We start from the raw sequence: 25,016 nt of genomic DNA on the forward strand, positions 1-25,016 counted from the left end.
TCAGGGAGTGCTTCAGAAGTGATTACATATCAGCAGAAACAGAGACAGGAGACAAGTGAGCAATGGATTTCCTTAGCCAATGCATGCCCATTTTGCTGTTGTTTATTTACATGTTCCCTGGAGAATATGCTTATCAAACAGAGTGCAGCCTAGGCAACTACTGCAGATTGCACCGAACATCACTTATGCACTGCAGCCTGAAATCAGAGCTGTGGCAGCAAGGAAAGGGCAGTAAAACAACAAAACCCAGCCCTTCCGAGGGCTGGAAATGGCTTTTTCTTATTAAAGTGCTTAAGTGAGGCCTTTTTAGAAATTAACTTGACAATGAGAGAAAGACAAAGTACAATGAAGTTGTGATGTTGCATGTGGACGGACAGCTGATGGCATTTCAGACTAGCACACCCACTCCCTGATCCCAGGAGCAGTTTAAACACTTTCTCTTTAAGGGAAATATTTTAAATATCGGACAGATCTTTCTCCAGTGTCAGCTGACATTTCTCAACTATTTAACTTCCATGCTGATTCCCATCAGCTCAGGATTTGGCCCTCTATGTTATCTCTCTTGCTCTAACTAGCTCTGTAACTGCTTGCTTTCCTCTCCCACAGGTTTTTGCAGCGAAAGTGCTCAACTTTGTTCTCCCAAACCTGTCACTGGGATCGATAGATCCAAATGCAATTTCCCGGAACAAGAAGGAGGTGAGAACCTTAATGCTATTTAAAGTCACTGCATAGTCAGTATCTTGTCCCAGTCCTGCTGTTTCTCTTTAAAAAAACCCACAAACATTTTGCTAAATCTTGAGGGCCAGATCTATGCTGGTGTAAAAAGGTGAAACATCTCTGAAGTCAGTGGAACCGACTGCACATAGCAGAAAACTGTGGGAAATCAGCTGTTCTTCCCTTCAGTGTGCCTTGCACCCGCAGCCGCTCTGGGTATAAGACATAACCGAGGCCTGTGCTACGGTTGTGGTGGAAAGCACATGGGAACCATGTCTGTCTCTGCCGCACCACCACTCATTACAGCGGCAAAACCCAACTCATACAGGTTGCAAACACATTGCTGAAGTCCACTTTTCTAACCCTGCTCTTTGCAGTGAAACTATGCAAAACCCTACAGTCCTGGAGATTTGTTTTCCTGCTTACAAACCAGGATCACGTTGTGCCAAATGCATTCAAACAGAGGAGAAGAGCATGCTTGCCCCAAAGACCTTGCTACAAGGTCTCCTGGATCACACGCTGGCTCTGCTACAGCCTTTCCAAACGATGTATTCTTGCTGCACCCAAGAATAATACTTAAATGAGCTGCAATTTAAGCAGCCATTGTAACAACCAGGTTCCAGCTCCACCACCGCGCCTGTGCATGGAACTGTTCCAGGGTGAAGTTTTTGTAGTATCATCATAGCTTGGGACTTTTCTCCCATTCATACCCACTCCTGGTAATAATGACTGCAGCCTATTCGTGCCATCACTGGCAAAACCAGATGTCCTTGCAATAACTGCTGCAACAACACGTAACAAGGGTTTTTCCTTCTCGCTGTTGTGGGTGGAGTGAAAGGAGGGAGACACAAACTGTAAGTGAATGAAGGTGCTTTGGCTGGACCCGGAACGTGGTGCGTTTCAGAAATCAACTTGAATGATAGAAAATGGCACCCAAGGGTGTCTCAAAAGCAGGAGAGTTTCACTGGTGTAGCGGTCGGTTGTTCCTGTGCTCCCACGTCAGCTCGCATCTCACTGACAGGTGCTGTAATTTTTCCTGCTGTTCATACAGTGGTTCATATCTTAAGTAGAAGTCAATAAAACGCCTTCCTCTGGGGAAGCAGCTCGACTGGCGTTAGAATTGAAGCTGAAAGAATCAGGAGCAAAGACGATGTCAGCGGCTGTGTGAGTGCAATGCATTCAGCCTTGGCATATCACACCTCTTTGACTCACACATTCAGTAAACTGGAAAGCAAAGAGTCTCCCAGAATAGCCTCAAGGCTTTCAGGGTTGTTTCTTGGCTCTGCCAAAAGAGCTTTCTGGTCAAACGACTTTCATTTCACTTATCTGTGAACAGAGCATAACATTTCAGTGGGTTGAAGGCGGAAAGATTCAAGGAGCTGAGAAAAGGAAGACAGAGTAGATCCTAGGAAACTGTCAGGACTAGCATGGAGTGAATTCATGTGCATCCACTGGTGCACCGTATGACATATTTTCTTAAGTACCATATGAGGCTGCACACAATATATACTTGGGAAGAAGGCTGATTCCAGTCAAGCTATAGAAACCTGTTCTTAATTACATTCAGCTGCCATAACTTGTTGCGTGTAATTCAGAGGAAAGGTTTAAATTAGACAATCGATTCACTAAAATCACACAGAGGAAAGTTTTCACTTCTGCATTTGTATTTAGAGGATAAAAGCAATCAGTGCTCTGGAGGAGGAGAGGAATTTGAGAGTGTTACCCCTACCTGAAGAGTGAGTGTGGCTGGGACATGTGGGTCTTTGCCTGCTTCTGCACTGATTTGTTACGTGGCACTTGAACTCTGTGCTGCAGCAGGTCCTTAAGGGTAGCAGTTTTAAATAAAGCTCCGACAGCTGGATCTTCTGCTGGAAGATGCTGGTGCTGCACTAAATATCTTTACAGGAGAAAAGTGATGGTGTTGGGACATCCTGAATAATAATGCATTTAGAAAAGTGTCACTGACCTCTCTTAATTTGATGCACAATATTGGCTGGGCATTTCCATGTTGGGATGATGTTAGGAATCACCACAGCAACCACTGCTTCCTTTGAGCGTTGTTTTTCCTCTGCCCTTTCCCTTTCCATGGAACAAGGGAAAGAGCATTTTGCAGTGGATAAAAATGTAGGTCTGCTTCATTAGAGTCTGCTTATAATGGAGTAGTCTTCAAAATGAGACAACAAACCCCTCCTTGCTGTGCTGCCTGCACACCTGCGAGTGAACACACAGCTGACACAGCAGCTGTGGATTGCAGTGTAAAGCGCTTTCCTGACCATCTTCGAACACCAGGATTTGAGGCTCCAGGCACTTACTGAAGACAACATAGCATCTCAGTCCTCTGGCTGCCTCTAACACACACTCCACCTTCTTTTTGGACTCAAGACCCGCAGCTTCAAAGCACACAATGTGCTGGAAACATCCATTATTTATATGTTAAACACATTCTCCTGCCAGACCAACCTTCTATTCTCTAGAAATATGTTTGGGATATCATCCAAGGATTTCCTGATGAGTTTGTGTTCCCAGCAGGCTGTCCTCAGGGTGTGGGGACTGAAACACAGGATGGTATGGAGATGTTTGTTTGATCTGCTTGCTATATCAAATGCAAGAGACACAAAAGAGAGCAAGAAGCAACCTTAAAAACCCAGTCCTGTTATTCCAGGGAGGAATAACATCACAGAGGCGGGCACCCCCTTACCCCATTAATCTTTGTTAGCTGCCATTGATTTCAGTGCAATAGTCCCCCTGACTTTAGTCTCATTCCTGCAGAGTCCACGTAGGATGAGGCTGCAATTACCTTATAATGAATTTATTGCTCTGCAAAATGCAAAAGGAAAATGCAGACCTCTAAGCAGGCAAATGTAATGCAGCAGGAGCCCTGATAGTTGCCTCTGTCTTAGAAACACATAAAGAGGAAAAAGAATGGTTGTGATGGACTCTGCAGAGCCTTCGCTGGACCACAGCTGGAAGCAGTCGCAGGCTCTGCTGGGGTCACCCTCACTCGCTCATCCCCGCTGTCTCAGAGCTCGGTGCACCAACGGGAGCTCTGGGCTTGCAGGGTTTGCAGTTATGGCTTGCAGAATATAAAGCCCATTCCCTATCTTTCCCTCTTTCCCCAGCAAGCTGCTGCTTTGCACTCACCCCATGCGCTGAACGTTAACTCTGACAAGGATTCCTGTTCATTGACTGGGAACGGGATCCTCCCCCTGCAGTCCTGATCGATCTGGGTTGGGACCGGGTTATTATTCCTGTCCCCCCCCCCCATCATCTACACAAAAATATTTGTTGGCTGCTCAGTAGCTAAAAAATCCCTGTTCTTTCAGAAAAGAACAAGAGAAAGAAAGAAACCCATTAGGTCATTCTCTTAGCATTTATGGGGCTAGGGAGGGGGCCAGCTCACATGAATTCATCAACATTGTTTTACTCCATGGGAAGGGAACCTCTGTCAATCCATTCACCCACCCTTCCTGATTCCCCCCCCGCAAAGTTCCTCATTTGTTGCCTTCAATTAAAAAAAACCCTAAAAAATAAAAAGAAACGCATCTCAAAGCTGTGTTGCTTAAGCGCAGCGCTGTGACATACATCCAGACAAGTAACTCCCAGATTAGGCTGAAGCCAGTTGCTAAGTAGCCAGTGCAACACGGTGGTTTTGCTCAAAATGCTGATGAAAAGTCAACATGTTTGGCTGAAAACATCAGGGTACACCCAGCTGTCAACGAGAGAGCCAGCAACACCACACCGGGAGGCTGGTGTTTTGGAAGTCAAAGCTGAACTTTTTCCATGAGCACATTCACAAGAGGATGCTTCTTTCTAAACACAGGCAGCTTCTTTCCCTTTTGAAGCATTTTTCAGAGCAGGGAAGGTATGGCAGACAGACAGGCTGAGTGGTGTAAGGGATGGAGGACGCAGGTGGAGGTTTCTGCACCAAGCAGCTGGTTGGGCCCTGGGAGGGTCCATGCGGAGCCAAGAGGACCACGTGCCATTCAGTCTTTCTGCTTCCTACCGCCTTTAGCAGGAGCAGACAACGCTCAGCATGTCTTAAGAGTGGATCTTTTACCTTAACCGCAATCTCATCTTTGCAGTGGCCTCTTACAAACAGTGTTTTTCCAAACCCTCAGCGTGCATGGACACTTGCTTCTTTGAAAGGGAGATATTATGCGTAAGATCCTAATATTATGAGCTGTGATGAGAGACCTCTATCTTTGTCTCCCTGCCAAAAACTACCCCTCACTTCAGAGTAGCCATGATCTTGCACGGAGTCCAAAACACAGTGATGGCCTTAATCAAATACCAGAAACATCTGCTGCATCCAAGGGTCCCTAAATGAGTGCTACAACAACTGCAATTTCTTTGGTCCAACTCCAGCACAAATTAGAGTGGCTCTACAGCTGTCACTCCCTTGACCATCCTCAGCACTGTGGGCTAGGACTGAAGGGTGCCAGCCACTACTAATCCCAAATTCTCACCCAGTCCTTCCCCTTGCTGTACTCGGGGATAGGAACCATGGGTTCAATCAGGAGGTGGCGGGGACTGGAAGCAAGGAGGTGATGGGGAAAGAGTTGCGAGCAGCAGCATGCCTCGCTGCCAGCTCCATTTCCAGTGCTTTGTGCTCCAACACATTTGAGATGACAAGGAGGGAAACTGGCTTTACGCCCGCTGGCAAATTAATGCCCCCAGCTGGGAAAGCCCCACCACGTAGCGTTCTTCTGCCACCCTGATAATCTCGGCTCACAGGGAGATGAATGCAGAATCCACCCCAAAGCCTTTCTGGCTTCTCGCTGGGGACCAGGCAGGCTACGCTGTCTTGCTACGGTGCATGTCTGTGCCTACTCCTACGCATAGCTACGTGTCCCTTGGGGTGGCCTAGTGGGTCACCTCCCACCCGTGGTCCCCTCGGGGCAGGCACACACAGCAGCAAGAGGGCCTCAAGTTTCTGCAAAGCGAGGGAGAATTTGAACAGACCCCGCTGCCTGCGAGGAGAGAAGGAGACTGTTTTTGGCTAACCTATAAATAACCATCATTTCTATAAACATCTGCCAGGTTGGGAGAAACTGGAGGCTGTGCCAGAGACCAACCCATAATCAAAGCATTCTGGCAAATATTGAGATGGCAGTGGCTGTGTGGGCCGTCTCCGTGTACAGTATACAAATATTTACTGTAGATTTGCCTGCTGCGGTAACTACTCCTTCCTAGCAACTTTCTGCACCAGCTCTTGTGCATTTTTATCTTCTCACAATCTGGCTGAGCAAGTTGTTGACTTTTTTTTTTTTTTTTTTTTGCTACCACCTAATACCATCATTTGCTGCCTCATCTGTGCACTTTGCACCCGGAGAGGACCCCTCAGCGTAAGAGTGCTTTGCAGTCAGATGTGTCAGTCGTCTGTAGGTGTAGGTCACAGTCTTCATCCCCAGAGGGAAGGTGAAAGAGAAAAACATCTGAGCCCTCAGCAGAGAGGATAAGGACCAGAGAACATCAGCTTTCAAGTAACACAGTCTGAAGAACCCTTTGCAGAAGAGATGTCACATTTGAGTGACAGAAGGACATGGCAGAGGAGAAAAATGCAGGCAGGTGCCCGCATGGGAACAGTCTTTGTCCACCACTGGTTGTTTGCCTCCAGAAAGAGCTTTGGCTTGAATATTTGCTAGTGATGTAAGAGAGAAACATGCAGCACGGAGCAAGCCAGGTTGTGTGAGCAGTTCTGGGTAGCCACAGTAAAGACGTCAACCTTGACTCTGATGGCAGGATGTCCTGAAAGAGTAGGAAATGACCGTGCAAGCCAAGGGAGGAGACTACTCACCACCAGGCTGATCTGCTTTGTCTTTTCTGCATGAAATATTGCTAACCTTAAATAACCTCTTTCTCCCTGCCAGATGGAGTCTTACACGTCTGATCCCTTGGTCTACCACGGTGGCATGAAGGTCTCCTTTGTCATCCAGCTGATGAATGCCATTGCCAGAATTGAGCGAGCTCTGCCCAAGCTGACTTTGCCCATCCTGGTGCTACACGGCTCTTCTGACAAGCTCTGCGATATCAAAGGGTCCTATTTACTGATGGACACAGTGCAGAGTCAGGACAAAACACTCAAGGTCATCTTGCTTTCATGATTTTTAGGGTATTATCCTGTCAGTGTTGGCCTGAGCATGAGTGACTGTGAGGGGTAGGGAGCCTGCTGAGCTCCGGAGAGCTGGAGGCAAAGCAGGGCTGATGCATTAGTAAGACCTAGCAGGTTACAGCCCCTTTCACCAGGAGGTGGCCCAAGTGCAGCCCTCCCTGGGCATGCTGTGGTGGCCTTTCACCAGCTACAGCTGAGCTGCAGGCAGGGGGTGGTGGGTGATCTCAAGACCTGACCCAGCGGTGGCTGTGTACCTAGAGGGTCTCTTGGGCACAAAGCAGCTTGGTGGAGAAGTAGAGCGAGGCTCATAAGCAAGTAAAATGCTGACCCCAAAAGCTCTTCTGAACAATGCCAACTGTGTGAGCACCAACCTTACCTCATGCCCCAGCGCGTAAAGGTACAGGGGGGCCTTTCCAAAGTGCCGCACACCAAAAGCCACTTCACATCTGCTCATTTCAAGAGAGCCACAGCTGATTAACCAATTGTTAGCACATGAATGAGCCTGAAAGAGAGACAGGGAGACCAAGGAAAAGCTTTTGTCATTGGAAAAATAACTGGATAGTCTGGGCATAAAAGGAGGAAAATTGCACAAGGCATGATGGGAACATCCCCCATTGTCCTTTAAACTCCAAGGGCATGATAAGTATTTCCTCCTTAGTGGGATAAGAAGCAAGAAATGGATGGGGCTGGGACATGCATTATCTTCCTGAAGGGCAGCAGGGTGCTTGGGTGACACGCAGATGTCAAGCTGCAATGCCAATGCTTTCCTGCTCGCGGAGGGCCAGCACTGCCAATGGCATCTCTTTGATTTCATAACCTGCCACATCTAGGAAAAAAACCTGACAAGGCGTGGGCAGGACGTGTTGGACCTGTGGGCGTTGATGAGAGGGGACTAAAGGCTGTTTTGTTCATGCGGATTTTTTTTTTTTCTGTGCTAATCTCCACTCTCTTCCTGGTTACAGGTATATGAGGAAGCCTATCATGCCCTCCACAAAGAGCTGCCCGAGGTCTCTACCTCTGTCTTCACAGAAATACTAACATGGATTGGCCAGAAGGTCTCAGCAGCTGGGGAAACCAGCCATACTTAAGAGCAATTGGTTTTGTAGCTCTTTCTGGGGTTTTCTGGGAATAGATGCTTTTCTTAATAGAAGTCTCTCTGAAAAAGATCTAATGTGGAGGGACTCTTGGGATATTTTATCATGCACAGCGTAAGGGAGGGTGGGGGGAGAGGCACAGGGTGGGGCATTATTTGCTGATGTAAATGGCCACTGCCCTAATCTGGAGAAGAATTGATAGCTGTGGGAGAAGCCGTCAAAGCTTTCCAGGTTGGGTGACTTTACTGAAATGCCCCTCACCCACCAAACTTCCCCCACCACTTCCCCTTCTCTGCTTTCACTGGGGTGACAGGGGTGTTATTATTTATACTGCAATAATTTTTAGTATGTTAAAGAAGTCAGTATCTTCCACTTCATGGTTTTGATTCCAGGTGCATACAGTCCCTTCCCTGTCCCCACCATCTAGTACCTTAAAAGCCCTGGTCCTTGAGAGGAGAGCAGTAACGAAGGTGCTGGATAATGAGGAGAGGCTAAAGATGGAGCTGGCAGCTCCCCGAAGGTGAAAGGCTGGTTTTCAAGGTCAGACCCCTTTGGATACTGCCTTTATAAGGAGGCCAGGCCAGGGGAGAGCATAAAGACAGCCTCCCCCACTGCCCTGCACGTCTTCTGCAAGTTTGCACTCGGGGAAAGTGTGTTGAACAGCTCTTTAATTTTCATCATCAGAGCAGGATCCCAGAGGGGAGAGCAGGAATGTGGAATCAAACCCACATAGCACATTCAAAAACCATGCTTTTCCCAATGCCAAACCTCATCTCATCTGCAAAATGAACTATTCTGTAAATATTCCTAGGGGCTGCTTGTTTTCCTTCCTTCCTTCCTTCCTTCCTTTTTTTTTTCCCCCTTTTTTTTTGTCTTTTGGAGTTAATCGCACTACTGAAACTGAAAAAGCAAAGTCAAAAGTTATAAAAGAGTATAGTAATATAATATATGATGTATATAGAAGTGGCTGGGAGCTGGGGAAGAAATGGGAGCAGAGTCTAAAGGAGTTAATTGTTCCTTCTCTTGGCAAAGAATAATGTTGTCCTACCGTGATCCAATCCTCTCACCATAACTTTACAGTCATAATCTGTTGTTTTCCTTCTTCAGTTGGAAAATGTCCTGAAAATAATGCTAGAGAGAAGCGCAGAGCATCTGGTGGGTGGGGATTAGCAGTGGGTGTCCTCATGGTCCACCGGTTTAGTAGGAGACCCACAGCATGAACAGAGATCCCGTCCAAGCTTGCCTCAACCTCTTCCTAATCAGCACAGCCACCTCTGGGGCAGATCACTGAGCAGAGGGGCTAAGCTCACCCCTTTAGGCAATGTGGGGAGCTGAAGGCAGAGTATGGGGTGCAATCATCCATCCAACATCTACCTTGCTGCACTGAGGGCATCCATGAGCACTGGTGTACAAGCAGCCATGGAGGAGCTTGTGGACTGGTCCAGTGGTGCAGACAAGCCAAATCCTAGAGCTGTCTGGGTCTCTGGTAGCAGCAGGGTGAAAGGAAAGACTTTAGACCCAGTTGAGGAGCAGAGGCATTGTATTGATACAGCAAAAGCTGCCTAGTGATCACAGCGTGGCTGTGCGGGTCAATTTGTCTAGGGCGATGGCCCTAATTATGAATACACTTCTTGGCACTAGCCAAAGGGAGGGGCTTTAACTTGCACCTCTCCCTCCAATTGTGCAAGAAGAAAACGCCTGCAAATGTTGCACTATGAGAGAGCGGGGTACCTGCCCCAGTGACAAACCGGCCCCCTTATTGCCCTCCCTGGCAGCAGTGGGAACCATCATTGTGTCTTCAGCTGCCGTCCCCAGGGCTGGATCCCACCTGCGACAGCCGCAGGGCATCAGCCACCTCTCCTCCCTCTGAAACCAGTCCTGGCGAGATTCAGGAAAGGGACCTCTGTGCAATAACAGTCAGAATCAGGGCTCGGTCCCATTCGGTCCCAGCAGCGTGGGTGGATGAAGGCTGCGTGGATGCAGGTTATGCCCTTGTAATTGCCCTAAGGGGCCCAAGTCAGGAAAGCTCTTTTATGCAGGCTGATCCAGGCACTTTCACACTTGTATTTTCTTGCTTCTAAAGAGGAATGAGCTGTAGTTCTCCCAGCAACGCCAACTTTTGATTCAAATATTACACCAGTGCAGTCAGCTGTTCTCACCAACCCCTGCTAAACCTCTGGTGACACTTGCTATAGGAAGGAGGCGATGTGCAGGTCACCTGCTCTGCATCTTCCGACAGCCTGGCTTGTTGCAACTTCTTTTCCCTCAGCATGATCCGTCCTTGCTGGATGCTGCTAGGGAAAGACAGCAAGAAGAGAAACAGTACAGCGGTGATAAACCTCACCTGCTTCTTCAGCTGGAAGGGGAATCAGTAGGCGTGATCCAGTGGTGACAGACATTGCGGGGGTAGAAGCAAGGATGACTTAAGGATGGGATTTTTGAAAGCACTTTTCCCGAGGAAGTCAGGAGGAGTAAATCAATGCCCACATTCTTTACATTGCTTCCCAAACTGACAAGCACTTTGCGGAGGGGGGGGAGAGAAGTGACCCTCCAGCAGGAAGGTCAGAGCCCGTCTGCTCCCTCCAGCCTGGCTTCAGGCAGAGGAAAGTCCGTGGTCAGTGCCTTTGCTAAAATGTGCCCTTTCACCCAAGAAACATCTGCAGCTCAGCAGAAATAAAAGGAAGCCAATTACCTTGATCTGGGGAAGACCTGTCCCTCTGTCTAGCTAAGCTCAGCAATGGCATGTGGCCTGGGGAGGCTGTGTTTGAAAATCAAGTTAACAAACAAGGAGTTGAAAGAACAACATTAAAAAAAAAAAAGCCAAATAAGCCCCAAGCCCTGACACAGCAGGGGTTATTGCCACCCTCAACCAGTTTTCTGAAGAGTTATCTTCTGTGGAAATTAACACAGGGAAACCTACCCAAAAAAAGCCCAGAAGGCTGCCTGTCCCCTGCAGCGCACACCCCCAGGCAGGCTGCTGAGCGGAGCGGGAGCAGCCCATTTGCAGGTGGGGAAATGAGTGCAGAGGGAAGGAGCCAGGAGCGAATCAGCCTGGGTCAGTTGAGATGCTGGTGTGCACCAGCTGCAGCTCAGCCTGCGCATTTCAGCTGTCACTGCTATTGCTGAGCCCTTACCCTGCCTGTAAGCTACTTTATATTGACCCAGTTAGGTTTCACCATGCCCTGGAGGAATTCTTCCTTTGCTGACCAGATTAGTAATGAGCAGAGCTGCTGCCAAGGGAAATGTAATTAAACGCTATTTTCAAATGGCAGGTACCATTTGCAGGGAGCACAGCCAGCCTTATGAATGTTGCTGTGCGGAACCGCACCAGAGACTTGTCTGCCTTTGAGAATAGGTGGCACTCATGACTGAGCAATAGCAACGTGTAACTACTGTATATATCACCACCTGTAGCACTGAGAGACCATTCCCCACTGCCTAACCCATCGCATTTTCTATTTAGCCTGTTCTTTTTATACCACTCACCTTAGCACACTGCCAACACAAACCTATTCACATCACATTTACTTTCCCAAGTAATTTCTGAGCTTGTCTCTCTTGTTCCATTGTGTTCCAGTTCAATAAAATACATTTATATATATATATACATATATAAAAACATATATACATACACATGTATTTTCAGTGGGAAAAACCATATACAAGTTTAGGATTCTTAAAGGAATACAATGTATATTGCAACTAATAATAAAGTTATGTTTTCTGAACAGAGTGTGTTTGAGGGCATCATTGGTGACTGCCATCCCTCCAGAGGGTGAGAAGAGAAAAGCAGACGGGTATTAAATTTCTGTTCAGCTTGTGGAGGAGGGGGCTGCAGCCCCTGGGCGCTGCCAAATTGCCAGCACCTGCTCCCCAGCCGCTGCAAACCAGAGGTGTGGGGCAGCCTAGTCTCATGGAGGCCTGAGGTTCCCCTTCTGCTTCAGGGTCAGCTTTTCAAAGAGCCCAGAAATCCACGGCCTCACACTACTATTTGCTATAGCCCAGAGCAGCACAATAAAAAATTAGCTGGGGGCACTGCAGGTGTAAGATGTCTTTACATCTTACTTCGACCTCGCAGGGCTCTTTGGGTAATCCCAAGGAAAGCTAGCTCTACCCTCCCCAGAGTCAAAGCTTGCTTTTTTTTTTTAATTGTAGCTGAGGTGCTAACTCAAAAAAAAAAGGGGGGAAAAAAAAAAAAATCCCTGGCCCAAGCACTTTCCCCACCCCAGACAAAACAGCAGTCCAGAGCTGGTGGAGGAGCCTGGAGTAACAGGCAAGCTCAGCCTGCTTCGAGACCTGGTTCCCACACTTTTACAAGTTAAAATATTATGTTGGTCCTGAACCATACCCAATTCAAACAGGAAGCATCTGCACCATGGCCAGGAGCAGCAGCCATTGAAATCCTACCTTTTGCCCTCAGCTGTGACTACAGAGAGGGCTGGGGAGGGAGCGGGGTTTGCTGCTCTCTCAGCTCCCAGGCAGTGCCCAGGTGCCGTAAGAGCCCCCGGTTCCTCCAAACCCAGGGCTGGTGCTGTCGGGGTGCCCCGCGCTGCAGAAATGTCCCTCCTGCCCAGAGAGCGGGGCTGGGGCTCAGCCCAGCCGCAGGGTCCCCTCCCGCCTCCCTCCCCGTGCAGACTTCAGGACGAGCCGCTGCGTTTGCGAGGGCTCCCCAGCCACTCACTCGCACCCCAAAACGGGTGACGACTGCTGCGGCAGGGGACAGGCGGGACGGCATGCCCACGTCCCAGCCCCCCGGCTGGAGTCGTCAGCAGCGCCAGACGCGACCTGCAGTCTCCGGCGACTCATTTCATCCTCCTCACGCCTCGAATCGCTAAATCAAGAGAATAATATTCTCTTTCTGCGGCCCTGCTCGAGCTGTACGTCTGATCACACCCCAGCTCACCGGGTCAGAAGCTCTGGCCAAGGACTTTGATGCGTGTCGACACAGAGAGCGGAGCCGGGGCTTTTTGCCGAGCCAGTAGGCACACTGCGGTAGTAAGGAACATCATTAGTAACAAGATTTGCTTTAATACCGGCAAGTCCCTAGCTCTTTCCCCTAGTATTTTAGTGGCTCATTAAGCTGCTCGCAGATTTGAGAGCCACCAGAGAGTGCAGGCCACGGTGCTGGGACAGGGACTGAGCCCAGGAGGGAGGTGACGGTCCTGCGCCAGGCCGGGAGCAGCACTGGCACGAAGGAGCCTTTTTGGCAGTGCGGTTTTCCTGCTGTCACCACCTGGTGCCTGGCGAGCTGTCACAGCCATAGGTGGCCTTTCTGTTTTTAGCATGTGCTTCTAGTCTGATCCCGCGAGTCTGCGGGAACCCTGAAGCTTTTTGCCTTTTTCTCTTCCCCCAGCCTGTGCTCGGTCCTGTCTTACCCAAAGCTGGCTCTCAGGGTTGGTGCAAGGTGGGGATCAGCCGATGGTAAAGCAGGAGCCAGAGCAGTGCCATGGTAGGCGGGGGAGAGAGCTCCTAAGGAGTCCTCTCCAGCCACCCCAGCAGGGCTGGCAGGGACAGACAGCCTGCTCCACCATCGGGGCATGGGACGAGAGGTGACACACTCAGTCACATTGCTGCAGGGACCATGCCTCATGTCAGACCTCTGGGACCACACAGCCCATCACCCGGGCCAGGCTCAGGCACCAGAGAAGAGCCAAATGCTGCAGCTTCAGTGAGCGGTGAGGAATTTTAATTCAGAATATCTGCTCAGCATATAAACCGGTGGCGCTTCAGTTGCATTTGCTGCTGGCAAACAGTTAAGCATGGGATTTATAGACCACTGGAGGAGGGAGAAGCGAGCCCACTCCAGAGCTGCTGGTGGGGGCGAGCGGGGACGTGCACCTCTCTGGCTGCCACCGTCCCTGCCCAGCCTTGGGCAGATCCCCATCACAAGGAAAGGGGATGGAGCTGATGGGGTCGGGCAGGTGCCACCATAGCTTCAGAGACCACCGCTACCACACACCACGCCGGCAGCCTGACTGCCTGCCATTGCCGCTCCTGCTCACTCCGGGCTCTCAAAAGTGGGGTTTTTTGAGCAGTCATTTGCTCTTCTCTCCACGTACGAGCACAAGTCTCCTTTGCACATAGAGACAGGGCAACAGTCTCCCGGCTTATCAGTCTGGGATGCTCTCTTTCTCCATCCGATGGGGAAGCTGCTGATATGGAGCTACCACTCATCTTCCTGCTGCTCTCCTAACAACTGCCTTATTAAACCAGCCACGTCTGTAAGCAAATACTGCAGAGCCCCCATCTCCCAACAGGAGCAAGCCAAACAACCAGCCTTCCCGTGGCCACCGCTCCTCAGGAGGGAGGGAGACAGGATTAATTTCCCTTCCCTCCGGAGGAAACTCTTCAGTGTATGGAAACATTCCAGGAATTCAGATGAAAAACAATTCCTAAGAGATCAGTTAAGAGTTTGGATGGATCGCGTGATATGCGCTGATGTCTAACCAGAGGAAACTTGGCAAAGAAAGCTGCTTGGCCTGGGGGGGAGCTGAGGGGAGGGCAAGATGTCCAGTGTGGAAAACACTTGTCTTGTAAGAAAACACGCAGAGATGAGAACAGCAGAGACAAAGCAACGGCAGCTTGGGTGCAAAGGACAGGCGGTACCTTCCCTGCACCAGTTTAGGAAGGGTCCATGACCAAAGAGAAGCACAATAAACCCTGCTGTGAGGCAGAGCTCCAGGAAATGCAAGGCTTTCCAGCCTTCCCAAGGTCAGCAGCCTTCGTATCAGAGCCATGCCTTCATTTAGATGAAAAACCATGCAATGGCAACACCAGCAAAGCTCACCTCAGGTCAACACAGTGAACCCTGGAGCAGGAGATATCCACATGCTAGAAATAAACAACTCTGGTTCCCCATCCAGAGAAAAAAATCAAGTTTTTCCCTCACACTGGACTGCAGGGTCAGCTTCATGCTGCAATGACAGCAACAAGCCGCCTGCCCGCAGCACAGGGCAGCCCTTGTGTTTGCCGTATCAAAAGCCCTGACAGCACTAAGCTTCCAGGGCTCACCCCATGCACTTTTAACACCAAGTCCTCTCTTCCCGTGCCGAGCGTATGTACAACCCATGCTGCGGCTGCTCTGCACCAAAACCCAACCCCGGGGGCACTTGCATGACTGACAAGTCCTGGATGCTGAACTTTGCACGCAAGACTGATCTGCCCTGTTACTGCAGCCAGCACTGCAAGCACTGCAGCAGGCAGAGCAAGAGAAGTACTTTCCCCTCATGTGCTTTCAGACCTGGAAGAATGTTGTTTAATTGCACACATGATTGGAAAAGGTCATGTAAAATCAGGAAACAAGAAATACCATCTCCCCCAGCCCCGGGAAGGGAAGGAGCAGTCACCCCAGGAGCAGCATGGCCAGAGCCAGAGTCTTGAACTGCTTTGAAGACGCTGTGCCCGACAGGCACTCAGACTGGACAAGCAGCATGGCAGAAAAAGCTTTCTGGACAACTTGCCTGAAGCATTTTCAGCTTCTCAATGAGAGCCTTTGCGAAAGGGAAAGAGATTGGAACTTGCCACCAACAAACTTTAAAACTCGCGGATAATTTTCTGTTTTAGTCAGGGAGGAGGGGGGTGGAAGGAATTCTAGAGAGCAGATTGCTGGCTCCCATTATGGAAGCAAGCTTAATAAAATTCATAAAAATATTGGTGGTTCTGCTATGCTGTGCCAAGAATGCGTTAGAATAAAACCTTCTTAGCAGAAGGGAGAGATGTCATCTTAGCCTTGATATGAAAGATCAGCCTTCATCTCCTAAAGCATATCTCAAGGAGCAGTAACTAACACATTTACTTGCCTTCCCTCCAGAGCAGGTCTCTGCACAGCCTCGCTCGCAAGGTTCATCACTGTCGCTGCCTTGTACAAATGGTACTGGGATGACCCTGGCTTGCAAAGAAGTGATAAGATAACAGAATAAAGAAGGAGGCATTTTTTCTTATTGGGGTTTTAACAACATCCCAGTGCAACACAGACCCGCTCAGTTTCCTCCATGGGAAAGCTACATCAAGTTACTTTGGATTTCTTTAAAAAGACCAATCCCACCCTACCCTAAGTCCATGAACTGATGCATCTGAGCACACCGTAGCACTCCCTTCACCTGCCTCTTTCCTAACCCGCCATGCCAAAGCAACAGCCTTGTGTTTTGCCATACCAGCAAACAGAGCAGGGAGCAAAACAGAACTACTGGCAGACAGCTGCAGTCAGGAAGGAGCAGATCTCACTTTCCAATCCTGCTCTCTTTCCCCTCGAGCTTGCTCTGCTGGTAACAGGAGGATGGAGAGGAAAGCTCTCACACTCATTTCTCAGAGCTTAATTTGGGAACTGAGCAGCCAGACCCTTGGGACCAGAGCTAGCTCTTTGCATGGTACTGATCCTCTTCCAAAGCTTTCTTTAGTCTCCTGAAATGCCTTTCAAACCTTGCCCTGAACTTGTAGGCTTAAAAAGTTAACCACAACTAGGAAAAGCAAAAGGCATGTGTATGCTTGCCCCCTTACCCAGATGCTGATCACACACAGCTTGAAGCTTGTAGCTTGGCTTTGGCCTTAAGGGTCTGTGTCCACAGCTGCACCCCAATGTGGCTGCTGTCCCCTAACTAATAGTCTGCCTCTCTGCAGCCCTGGCCTTGGTTATTGCCAATAACCCACCTCCAATTTCCAACCTAAAACCCTAGAAACCATTTGCAACCCTAGAAAAGGAGTTCTCTGCCCTTCTCCCTCAGCACTTCTTCAAGGCAGGCAGCCACCCCAGCAGAGCTAGGGCCTTTATTCAAAACAGGCCCCAACTCTGACAAATGGTTTGCCAGTGTGGCCTCTCTTATCTTAATAAATTTGTTATGTCAAATCTGGTTTAGCTTAGAAGGTAAAACAAAAACCTGCTCTGCCAGCACACCCACCCCTGTGCGCAGAGAACCAAGCCAAGCCTTTGTTTCCGACCACCAGCCCTAGCTCGGTTTGTTCATCCCTGGGAGCTGAGCACAGACAGATGCAATCCAGCTCCCCAGGCTGTGACAAGCTTCACCAGGCTGCCCACAGCAAAAGAGAGAATAACTCAGTGTCACCCTGAGCACAAGTCTGTCAATGCACAGTGACTGCGAGCTGTTCTGTGGGAAGGTGCCTTCCCCACTGTTTGACCATGACTGTACCGCCATGAACAGCTCAAGCCTCTTGAGAGAGGCTCGTCGTTTACTCCAGGCTCTCACAGCACAACGATACTCCCTGTAAGCAGTGTTTGTTGAGTCCCAAAAGCCTGATTAGTGCTTGAACTTTTCCAAGCCCAGTCCTCCCCTTCAACAGCATTAGTCATTCAGATGCTGTTAGTATCCCCCCCGGAAAAAGAAACCTGCACGTTCCTACAGGCAGCCACGGGGACAAGCTTGGATCCTCATTCCCTGAATGCCAGTCACACTCTGAAGTCAACAGGGGCTGCACACAGGCAGCTCAGTTAACGTCACAGAAACTATTGCAGCCACCCAGACATACAAGAAAGCAGAAGAGAAAACAAGCGTCTGTGTCCTCAGACAGGAGAGGAAGGACTGCCCAGGCACTTCAGCAGACTCAAGGTTTTGGAGAAAACACATGCTTCAGAGGCTCTGTGAGTGCACTGAACAAGTCAGAGTAGTTAAGCAGAGAGGCTGAGAAATCTCCAGCCTTGGATTTAATGGACAGTCAGCAATGACAGAAGCACAGGGAGACAAGAGAGGGAAGGATAACTTACCTGTGAGGGGCTGCCCAGAGCAACCTTCTGAGATAAACAATCACCTCCCCGACACGCCACCATGACACTGACCAAGCCTGTGCCACGGTGCTGCTAATGAATAGAATAATCCTGGGAGAAAGGAGCCAGTAAAAACAAGTCAGTGCTTTACACTCATGTTCTAGCAGGACTGTACAAACGGGTCACCAAGAGAGGAGAGAGGAGTCACGCTTTCCTCATTGCTTGGAAGCCAGGTGGTGCAGAGCCAGCCCTTGGCCCGGGTGCGGGAAAATAAGCTGAAGGAGCCCAAGTCCTTTCAGAAATAAAGCCACACTGGTGGTGTCAGTTGGTAACAAAGAGGCCACAGCAGGAACAGATATAGTGAAATATACTATTTTATTGCTGCACACATGCTTACACATTTCTTCTTAAATATGTTGCTCTGATAAATTTTACAATCTTCTTAATTCAACAAGTGGCTAGTAGTAAATAAAAAGGACACAGGCAACAGAACACAAAAAGGACACTGGCAACAGAAAAAAAATCAAAAGGTTTTTATTTTGTGATAAAATTATTTGCAGCAAGAATAAAGTGAATTAAAATCTAAGTTTTGACCTGGCTCATCTTAATTAGAGAGCCTGCCTGCATGCTGACCATCTGCTTATGCATGCTTTTTGATAGCCCTGTTTCACCAAAAGGGATGGGGGGGATTAAAGGACCCCAAGTAATTGGACAATCTGATGGGCCTCACAGATGTGACCACTAAGTGCACACAGACAGATGAGGCATTTGCTTGGCAGCCCACGTGGAACTGTGCTACTGGGGAGGCAGATCAAAAGGCCACACTGACCTTTCCTCCCACGTGCACAACTGCAGCCTCACTTGCTCCACACTTAAGGACGCAGGAATGGAATTATTCAAGAGCAGCCATATGGAAAACACTTCCCAGCACTGCTGCCCCTCCTCTGTCTTCTTCCTGCTTTGCCCACTACCAGTGTCCATTTGCTTTAGCAGCTGAGGCATCTGTAGAGAAAAGCATTAGCACATTCCTTGGTAATCCTGTTTCTCCATCTCGTTCAGTACAAGCAGAAGGCAAAGGCCATGTTCTGTTCCCTGGTGGCTCTGTGCAAGCCTTGTGCAGGGCTGTCACAACCACTGCTGTGGAAAGCCGACTACTGAGATGTCAGATGCAGAATTTATGCAGAAGCAGCACAGGGGATGTGATAAACTAAACATCCTGCTTATGTTGTCATCTTCAGCCATATAGGGAGAAGAAATGCAGAGGAACTGAACGAGCTGGGTTAAGCTGTCGGTTTCTGTAGCAGGCTTTCATGAGCCTGACACTCCACTGAGCAAGAAAACAGGCAGTTCTGCTTTCACCCTTCTTTCTCCAAAATATATGGGACTTCATATCAAAGCCTTCTCAATAGCCTTTCCCCTCCTCAAGTTTACTGAGATGCCTTTATCAGTTCAAGTTGTGCTGGGCTCTTTGGTGGTCCTGTCAAAGCCACACTGACCTTAGAGATGGACATGGGGGTACATTCCACAAATCACACAACAAATGCACAGCTCCTCTCCATGTCACCACCCCAAACAGAAGCACACTCCTGCTGCTCCCTGCTTCCATACAGCAACACACCCTTGCAGGGATACCTCCTCTTCCCTCACCCTAATATGGCTGCAGAAAACAAACCACAAGAACTCCTTGCACTTCCTCACAAGCATTTTGAAACAGAATTGAAGCATGCACCGCTTGAACAGCCCTGCCACCACCATCCTCTGCCCCAGACACTTGTTCTGCAAGAGACACCAATTAAACACAGATGACAAAGTACGCAAGCATCTGGGGTTCAGTTATGTCAATACACCTCATTCCTGCCCCAGCTTCTGTTAAATGCAACTCAATCCTGACACGTGATTTTGCCAAAGTCCAGCTTCTCTTCAGTACAGTGGCCAAACCCCAGTGCACCCTCTGCACTGCAACCGAACCCAGCCTGCTAGTGCAAGTGGTGCCCAAAGCCTGCCCACGTACCTGCAAACAGCTTCAACAGATGCCAGATACAGGCAGATGCTCTGAGCAGGGGCAGTGAGGCTGCAGTTCTCACATGGTATGGGAGCATCAGTCTCTCACCTGGTGAGATCAGCAAAGAAGAGAAACCCATCCTCCCAGTACATCCACACCTGAATAAGTCCCTGCCAAACACTGGATCTCCAAACCCTTCCTTTATCCATGTGAAGCACCATCACCATTACAGAAAACAACACCCTGAAGCTGCGGGGAATCCGTGCCCAGTTCCCACCTCAAACAATAAAAGCACACCCGACATGGATTATTTCAAGTTCTTGCCTCACAAAGTGACCAAAATGATGATATGCGTTAGTAATGGCAGCCCACTGCCTGTGCAAGATTCTTTATGTGCTTTACACGACGCCTCTTCTCCGTTCCAACTCACAGCACGGCAAAGTATGCCTAGCCTGTGCCTTGGAGACCGGAGACTCTCATAACATGCCATTCTGGAGATGAACAGCTCTGAGGGCAGCCTATTTGGCAAGGCAAGCTTTATGCAGGGGTATCGCCTGCTGATTAGTGCCAAGGAGAAAGAACATCATTACCCTCATTAGGAGTCTAGGGAGACAATACGAGATAACACGACCTACTGCAGAACACAGATTCAAAAACATTCATTAGTACAAACAGTGAATTTCCTGGAGAACAATGAAGCTACAAGGCTCAAGGCTGAGCAAAGCCAGAAGGTTGACGAGTGGGACAGCTGCCCTGCAAGAGACCCAAAAGGCCCCTTTTCCTTTCAAAAAAGATTTCCGGTGACCCCTCTTCCCTGGCCCACCACAAATGGACAAAAAGAAAGGAAAAAGTGCTGTTTCCAAGAAGAAGGTGTTTCCTTCCCCTGTTAGGAAGAAAAGGGGTGCTCTCCCTCTTTTTATGCATTGAAAGCTACTGCTTTCTAAGAACGGAAGGACTTTGGTCTCTATTGTATTCCCAAAGATGTTTGTTCAGAAAACAAAGCTTTTAAATTGAGCACTTCAAAGCAATGAAAAGCTAGGGAAGAACTGGAAATCACTTTGGTTTTTTTCATCTGAGAACTAGAATAGCAGGTGAAGGCAGTGCCTTCCACATAGCCAAGCACTCCTGTGTCCCTGTTAGGGAAGCACCACCCAACTTTGCCAATCTTATAATGCTGACAGTGAAAGAAAGGCTACCTCCCTTCCAATATACTTATTTGGAGAGTTTAATCTAGTTTTCTTCCTCTGCTGGTGGCAATTCAACAAATACCTGCCATGAACCAGTTTCAGAAGTGTGTTGTTGGGCAACACCCAGCAGGATGGGTCCTAACACCAGGCAGTAGCAAGTCCCCCAGAACAGCTCCCTTACCACCTCCAACAGCTTGCAGTCTGCTATCTACATTGTATTGTACAAAGGAGCAGCTACTGATTAGGGCTGAGCTTTGGGAGCTACTTCTGAAAGACGAAACAAAAAACAAAATAAAACCAAACACAAACCAGACATGCAAATGTCCAGACATAAATAAATTAAAAAGAAACCATGCTTGAAAGTGGATGGGAAGAAGGACAAAGAAGGGGAAGAGAGATATTCAGAGACTTGGATGTTCTTGCACTCTGAGCCAACCTAGTGGGGGCTACGCAGGCTGCATATGACAGGCAGGGTTTGCACACATCAGCACTCAAGCCCTATACTGGCCAGGAGGTTTTCCAGAGCTTCTAGTTTCTGGTTGGCTTCCTCGATGGCACTGTAAGTCTGCACGTTGCTGGTGATGTGGAAGCGGATGTCATCGACTAGAGGAATGGAGTCAGTCTCCTGCCGCTCCTCCACAGCCTCTGCATTCTCCTTCACAGCAGCCACAAACTCCTCCAACTCCACCAGCTGCACAGGGTGGACAAGAGAACCATTAGGAAGACAAGACGACAGGTAAAGGGATGTAAAGGGTTGGGATAATGGGCTCAGCCACTGTTGAGGGGTCCCACAGAAGAAAAGGAAATGCTAAGGGTACACGGAGACTCAAATCTTCCTTTCTCTCCTACAGACATTGCTTGGAGACACATCCTGCTCTTCATCCTAAGGAGGCAGTAATACTCCAACAATAAATGGTCACAACTGTAAGCAATCTGCACCTCAAACAGTGCACTGTGATACCCACTAAACTAAGCATCCATAGTTCTGGTATTGGGGCACATAAATATACACAATATTCCCTCCAGAAAGGCTACCCAGCAGGAACCAGGAGATGCTGCCAGGCACTTTTGGGAAGTGTCTTGCAACAGGCAAGACAGCGGGTGCTTGTGCCCAGTTCAGAACCAGGAGCCACAGATGACTGTCCCCACCATGGCTCTCGGCCCCACCACCAACAGCCAACCAGCAGATCACAGCAAGACAGCTGCTCTCTTCTGTGCCCAACCTGACAGAATCAGGTCACCCATGAATGATTTTGCATCAACTTCCCCAGGAACATGTGGTGTGCTGAAGGGTGAGAGGCAGCTTCCGTCTGTCTATGCTACTAAACTGTGCCTGGGCACGGCAGGTTGCTGAGCCCTGCTCTGTGCTACACACGCTGCCAAAATCTCTCCCTGTTGCCATCATCAGTGCATCTCCACAAGATGCTGGCAGCTGCTGATGTTTGAACAGCTGGGGTGGCTCTGTTTGTGCCAACACACCCTTCAGAAGGCACATTGCCAATGCTGGGTCCGAGGACTCCCACCCAGGCTAGAGAAGGGGAATGCAAGGGGAACACACAAGCAAAGCCCTACCTTGCCCAATTACTACTTGGGATATTCATCAGCTTTCAAACCAAATCCCTTTTCAGAAGCCAGAATCTGAGTGCATGCTGATGTGTCTATCATCCCCAAGCTATACACTGAACAAAATAATAGCCCCAGAATCATTTCCTTTGCTTTTCTCACATGCCAAAAAGAATTTCACACCTTTCAAGCTGCAGGTGAAAATGTTACATTCCCACGTGAACTGTACAAGCCAATTATAAAGATCTGTCTCGGGACAAAAACACCACATAGATTTTAGTTTATCCTTCTGTATGGCAACTTTCTCCACGAGTCCTGAAACTTCAAGCTATAATCACTCCAGATAACACTTAAATGGAGCATGGAGCCCCATAAAGAAAACTTCAGTGTTAGATTCATTACTTCTGGCTGTTCAACAGCCAAATTTCCCCTGTGGAAACCCCTGCTGTTAGATTTGTCATCCTAGAGGAGACTAGAGATCACATTGATTTCTCCTTTCTATAGCATTATGCCAGGAAGAACCCCCCCCCAGCAAACACCAAAAAGCATTTCCTGCACAGAGCTCCCCATTGGGTTCTCCAGGCCACAGCTGGTGTATTCAGGCAACACCGTTGTTGCTCTGTGCATGGGGGCTGAAAGCTCGGTGAAAGTCACCTGCCTATGGCACTTGCAGAACTTTTTGGGCAGATTTTTTGCCCCACAGTCCACAGGGATGTGCTAGACAGCCACCAGCATCTGGCTTATTGCAGTGACATCAGGTACTGCCATACACCTCATCCTCTGTCCTAATTCACCATGTGCTTTGCTACTTAACCACTCCTCATTTTCAGGAAGCACATTAAACCAGAGAGGGCAACCATTTATTACAGACCAAAGTACAACCATTAAATCTGTTGTATCTATGGCTCACTGTGCAGTTAGATTTACGGGCACATATAGTAAGTGCAGTGGGGAGTGTTTCTGCTACCTTCTCAATGATCTTTGCCATGTACTCCGTGCACTGGTCCTCCAGTCGGGTCAGCTGGAACAGTTTTGCGATCCTCCAGATGCTGACAACGTTGTCCTCATCGAGGATCTGAGCCAAGGTCCTGCCACAAAGGCGCTTGAGCCCAGGCAGCAGGTACATGTCTGCCACACACAGCACATCATAGGCGTTTTCTGGAGACAGCTGGCAGCGGAAAGAGGAGAATTACTGCCCAGTCCTGGTCACTTCACTTGTCTCTGGCAATCTGCCTTCTTCCTTGTGTTTTAGCAGAGATTCCCTCAAGTGTTGTTTGGCCCATTACTGGACAAGTGTTAACAGTACTATGGAGAGACAGGAGCTCAATCTTTCAGGGCTAGCTGTTCCACTCAGTTACCACAGAGGAGTTTAAAATGCTTGCAGAGGCAGCTTGCTCAGCACAAAGCAAGAATTTTGCCATGCTGCAGCTAACGCCTCTAGCTAAGCACAAAGCAATTCTGAAACACTGAAGTGCACCTGAAAGCTGGCTGCTAAGAAATGTTCAATGTAGCCGTGGAAGGAGGTAGCTTTTACCAGAGGTACTGAAAGTCCTTCAAAGAGACAAATAGAACAGGCTGGCAGAACAGAGCACCTTGTCCCCACTAGGACTTTTCCTCCGATTTAGTACAGCTGGACTCGCATTTTGTGAAAAATGTGCAAAATTCTCTTAAGTTCCTTCCTCAAACTGGCTCTGCTAATTCAGCCAGCACAACCTACCTGGCACAGGGACATTCAAGGACAGAAAATTGCACCCCAAATAAACTGTAGGTGAGGCCCAACTAGGTAAGGAACAGACTCTGCACATCAAATACTACTGGAGCTTTAACAGGCATTCAAACTGAGCTAAATTCGTGTACCAGATGCTCAAGCTTACACTGTTGTGAATGACCTTTAACATTTTCAGGCTCTTGAGCTAGAGAACCACCCTCCCACTTCCCTCTTGGATACTTTTGCTCCTTGCAAGTGATCTGAGGATAAAAAATGCTGTAGATAATGTTGGAGACACCACCTCCAGCTTCACTTAGTCTCTTCCCCCTGGCCGGGCAAATCCTATTTTAGTCAACCATCTGCGTCACTAACCTGGAACTAGAGCCTCTCTCTGCACAGTTCTGTTCCTGCTAATGTGAAGTGCAAAGAGCACAGTTACCCACATCCATTTTAACAGCAAATCTGCAGGATGCAGCATACCCTGGCTGTGGAGGAGGCGAGATCACTTTCATTTAGAGACCAAGCCACACTGGTCTAGATTGAGGAATGGTAACTCTGGTGCAGCGTGGTCCACTGCCCCAATAACTGGTCAGCAGCAAAAACACTGCTGTCCACATCTACACATGTGGTTGCTCACTCTGACAACTGCAAAAGGCTATTTCTTCCCCTACAGCTGTTCACACCAGTGTTTGGAGAGACTACTCACCACAAATGTCTCAGCTGTATAACACCCTGCAACAGCTGTGCAGAAGGATGCAAGATGTATTAGAGGCATGCCACAAGTGCTGTAGTGCCACAGTGGTGTAACAAAGCTCTTGGGGTTATTAATCAAGTGGTGCTTTGTCCTTTCATAAGCTCCAGGAACTTCACAAGTTGGAGGCATTTGAGTCAGTAGTATTGATGGCAGCAGATCCCAATTGC

The 25,016-nt window shown here is 48.7% G+C and overlaps 2 protein-coding genes across 9 annotated transcripts in view; one reads left to right on the forward strand and one right to left on the reverse strand.

Annotated features, from left to right (window-relative positions):
* The window catches only part of MGLL (monoglyceride lipase), a 109,107-nt gene extending 97,459 nt beyond the window's left edge, over window positions 1-11,648 (forward strand). For all 7 annotated transcript variants that reach the window (XM_052775924.1, XM_052775930.1, XM_052775925.1 and 4 more), the window contains 3 exons: window positions 607-696; window positions 6,585-6,800; window positions 7,789-11,648. In XM_052775924.1, coding sequence (XP_052631884.1) covers window positions 607-696; window positions 6,585-6,800; window positions 7,789-7,914 — 432 coding nt within the window. In that variant the 3' untranslated portion in view covers window positions 7,915-11,648. The remainder of the gene's footprint in view (window positions 1-606; window positions 697-6,584; window positions 6,801-7,788) is intronic.
* A 6,343-nt stretch (window positions 11,649-17,991) lies between these two features.
* Window positions 17,992-25,016, reverse strand: part of ABTB1 (ankyrin repeat and BTB domain containing 1) — a 29,346-nt gene continuing 22,321 nt past the window's right edge. Inside the window, exons 11-13 of one of the 2 annotated variants that reach the window (XR_008233406.1) lie at window positions 24,802-24,836; window positions 23,355-23,555; window positions 21,319-21,515 (exon numbers count right to left, since the gene is read on the reverse strand). Coding sequence is in view for 1 of the 2 variants with exons in the window: in XM_052776363.1 (XP_052632323.1) it covers window positions 21,309-21,515; window positions 23,355-23,555 (408 nt within the window). In the remaining variant the exon portion in view is untranslated. Of the gene's footprint in view, window positions 21,516-23,354; window positions 23,556-24,801; window positions 24,837-25,016 lie in introns of both variants that reach the window. The other variant, XM_052776363.1, reaches the window with a different exon arrangement.

Source organism: Harpia harpyja, chromosome Z (assembly GCF_026419915.1).
Source record: "Harpia harpyja isolate bHarHar1 chromosome Z, bHarHar1 primary haplotype, whole genome shotgun sequence".
Classification (NCBI taxonomy): Eukaryota; Metazoa; Chordata; class Aves; order Accipitriformes; family Accipitridae; genus Harpia; species Harpia harpyja.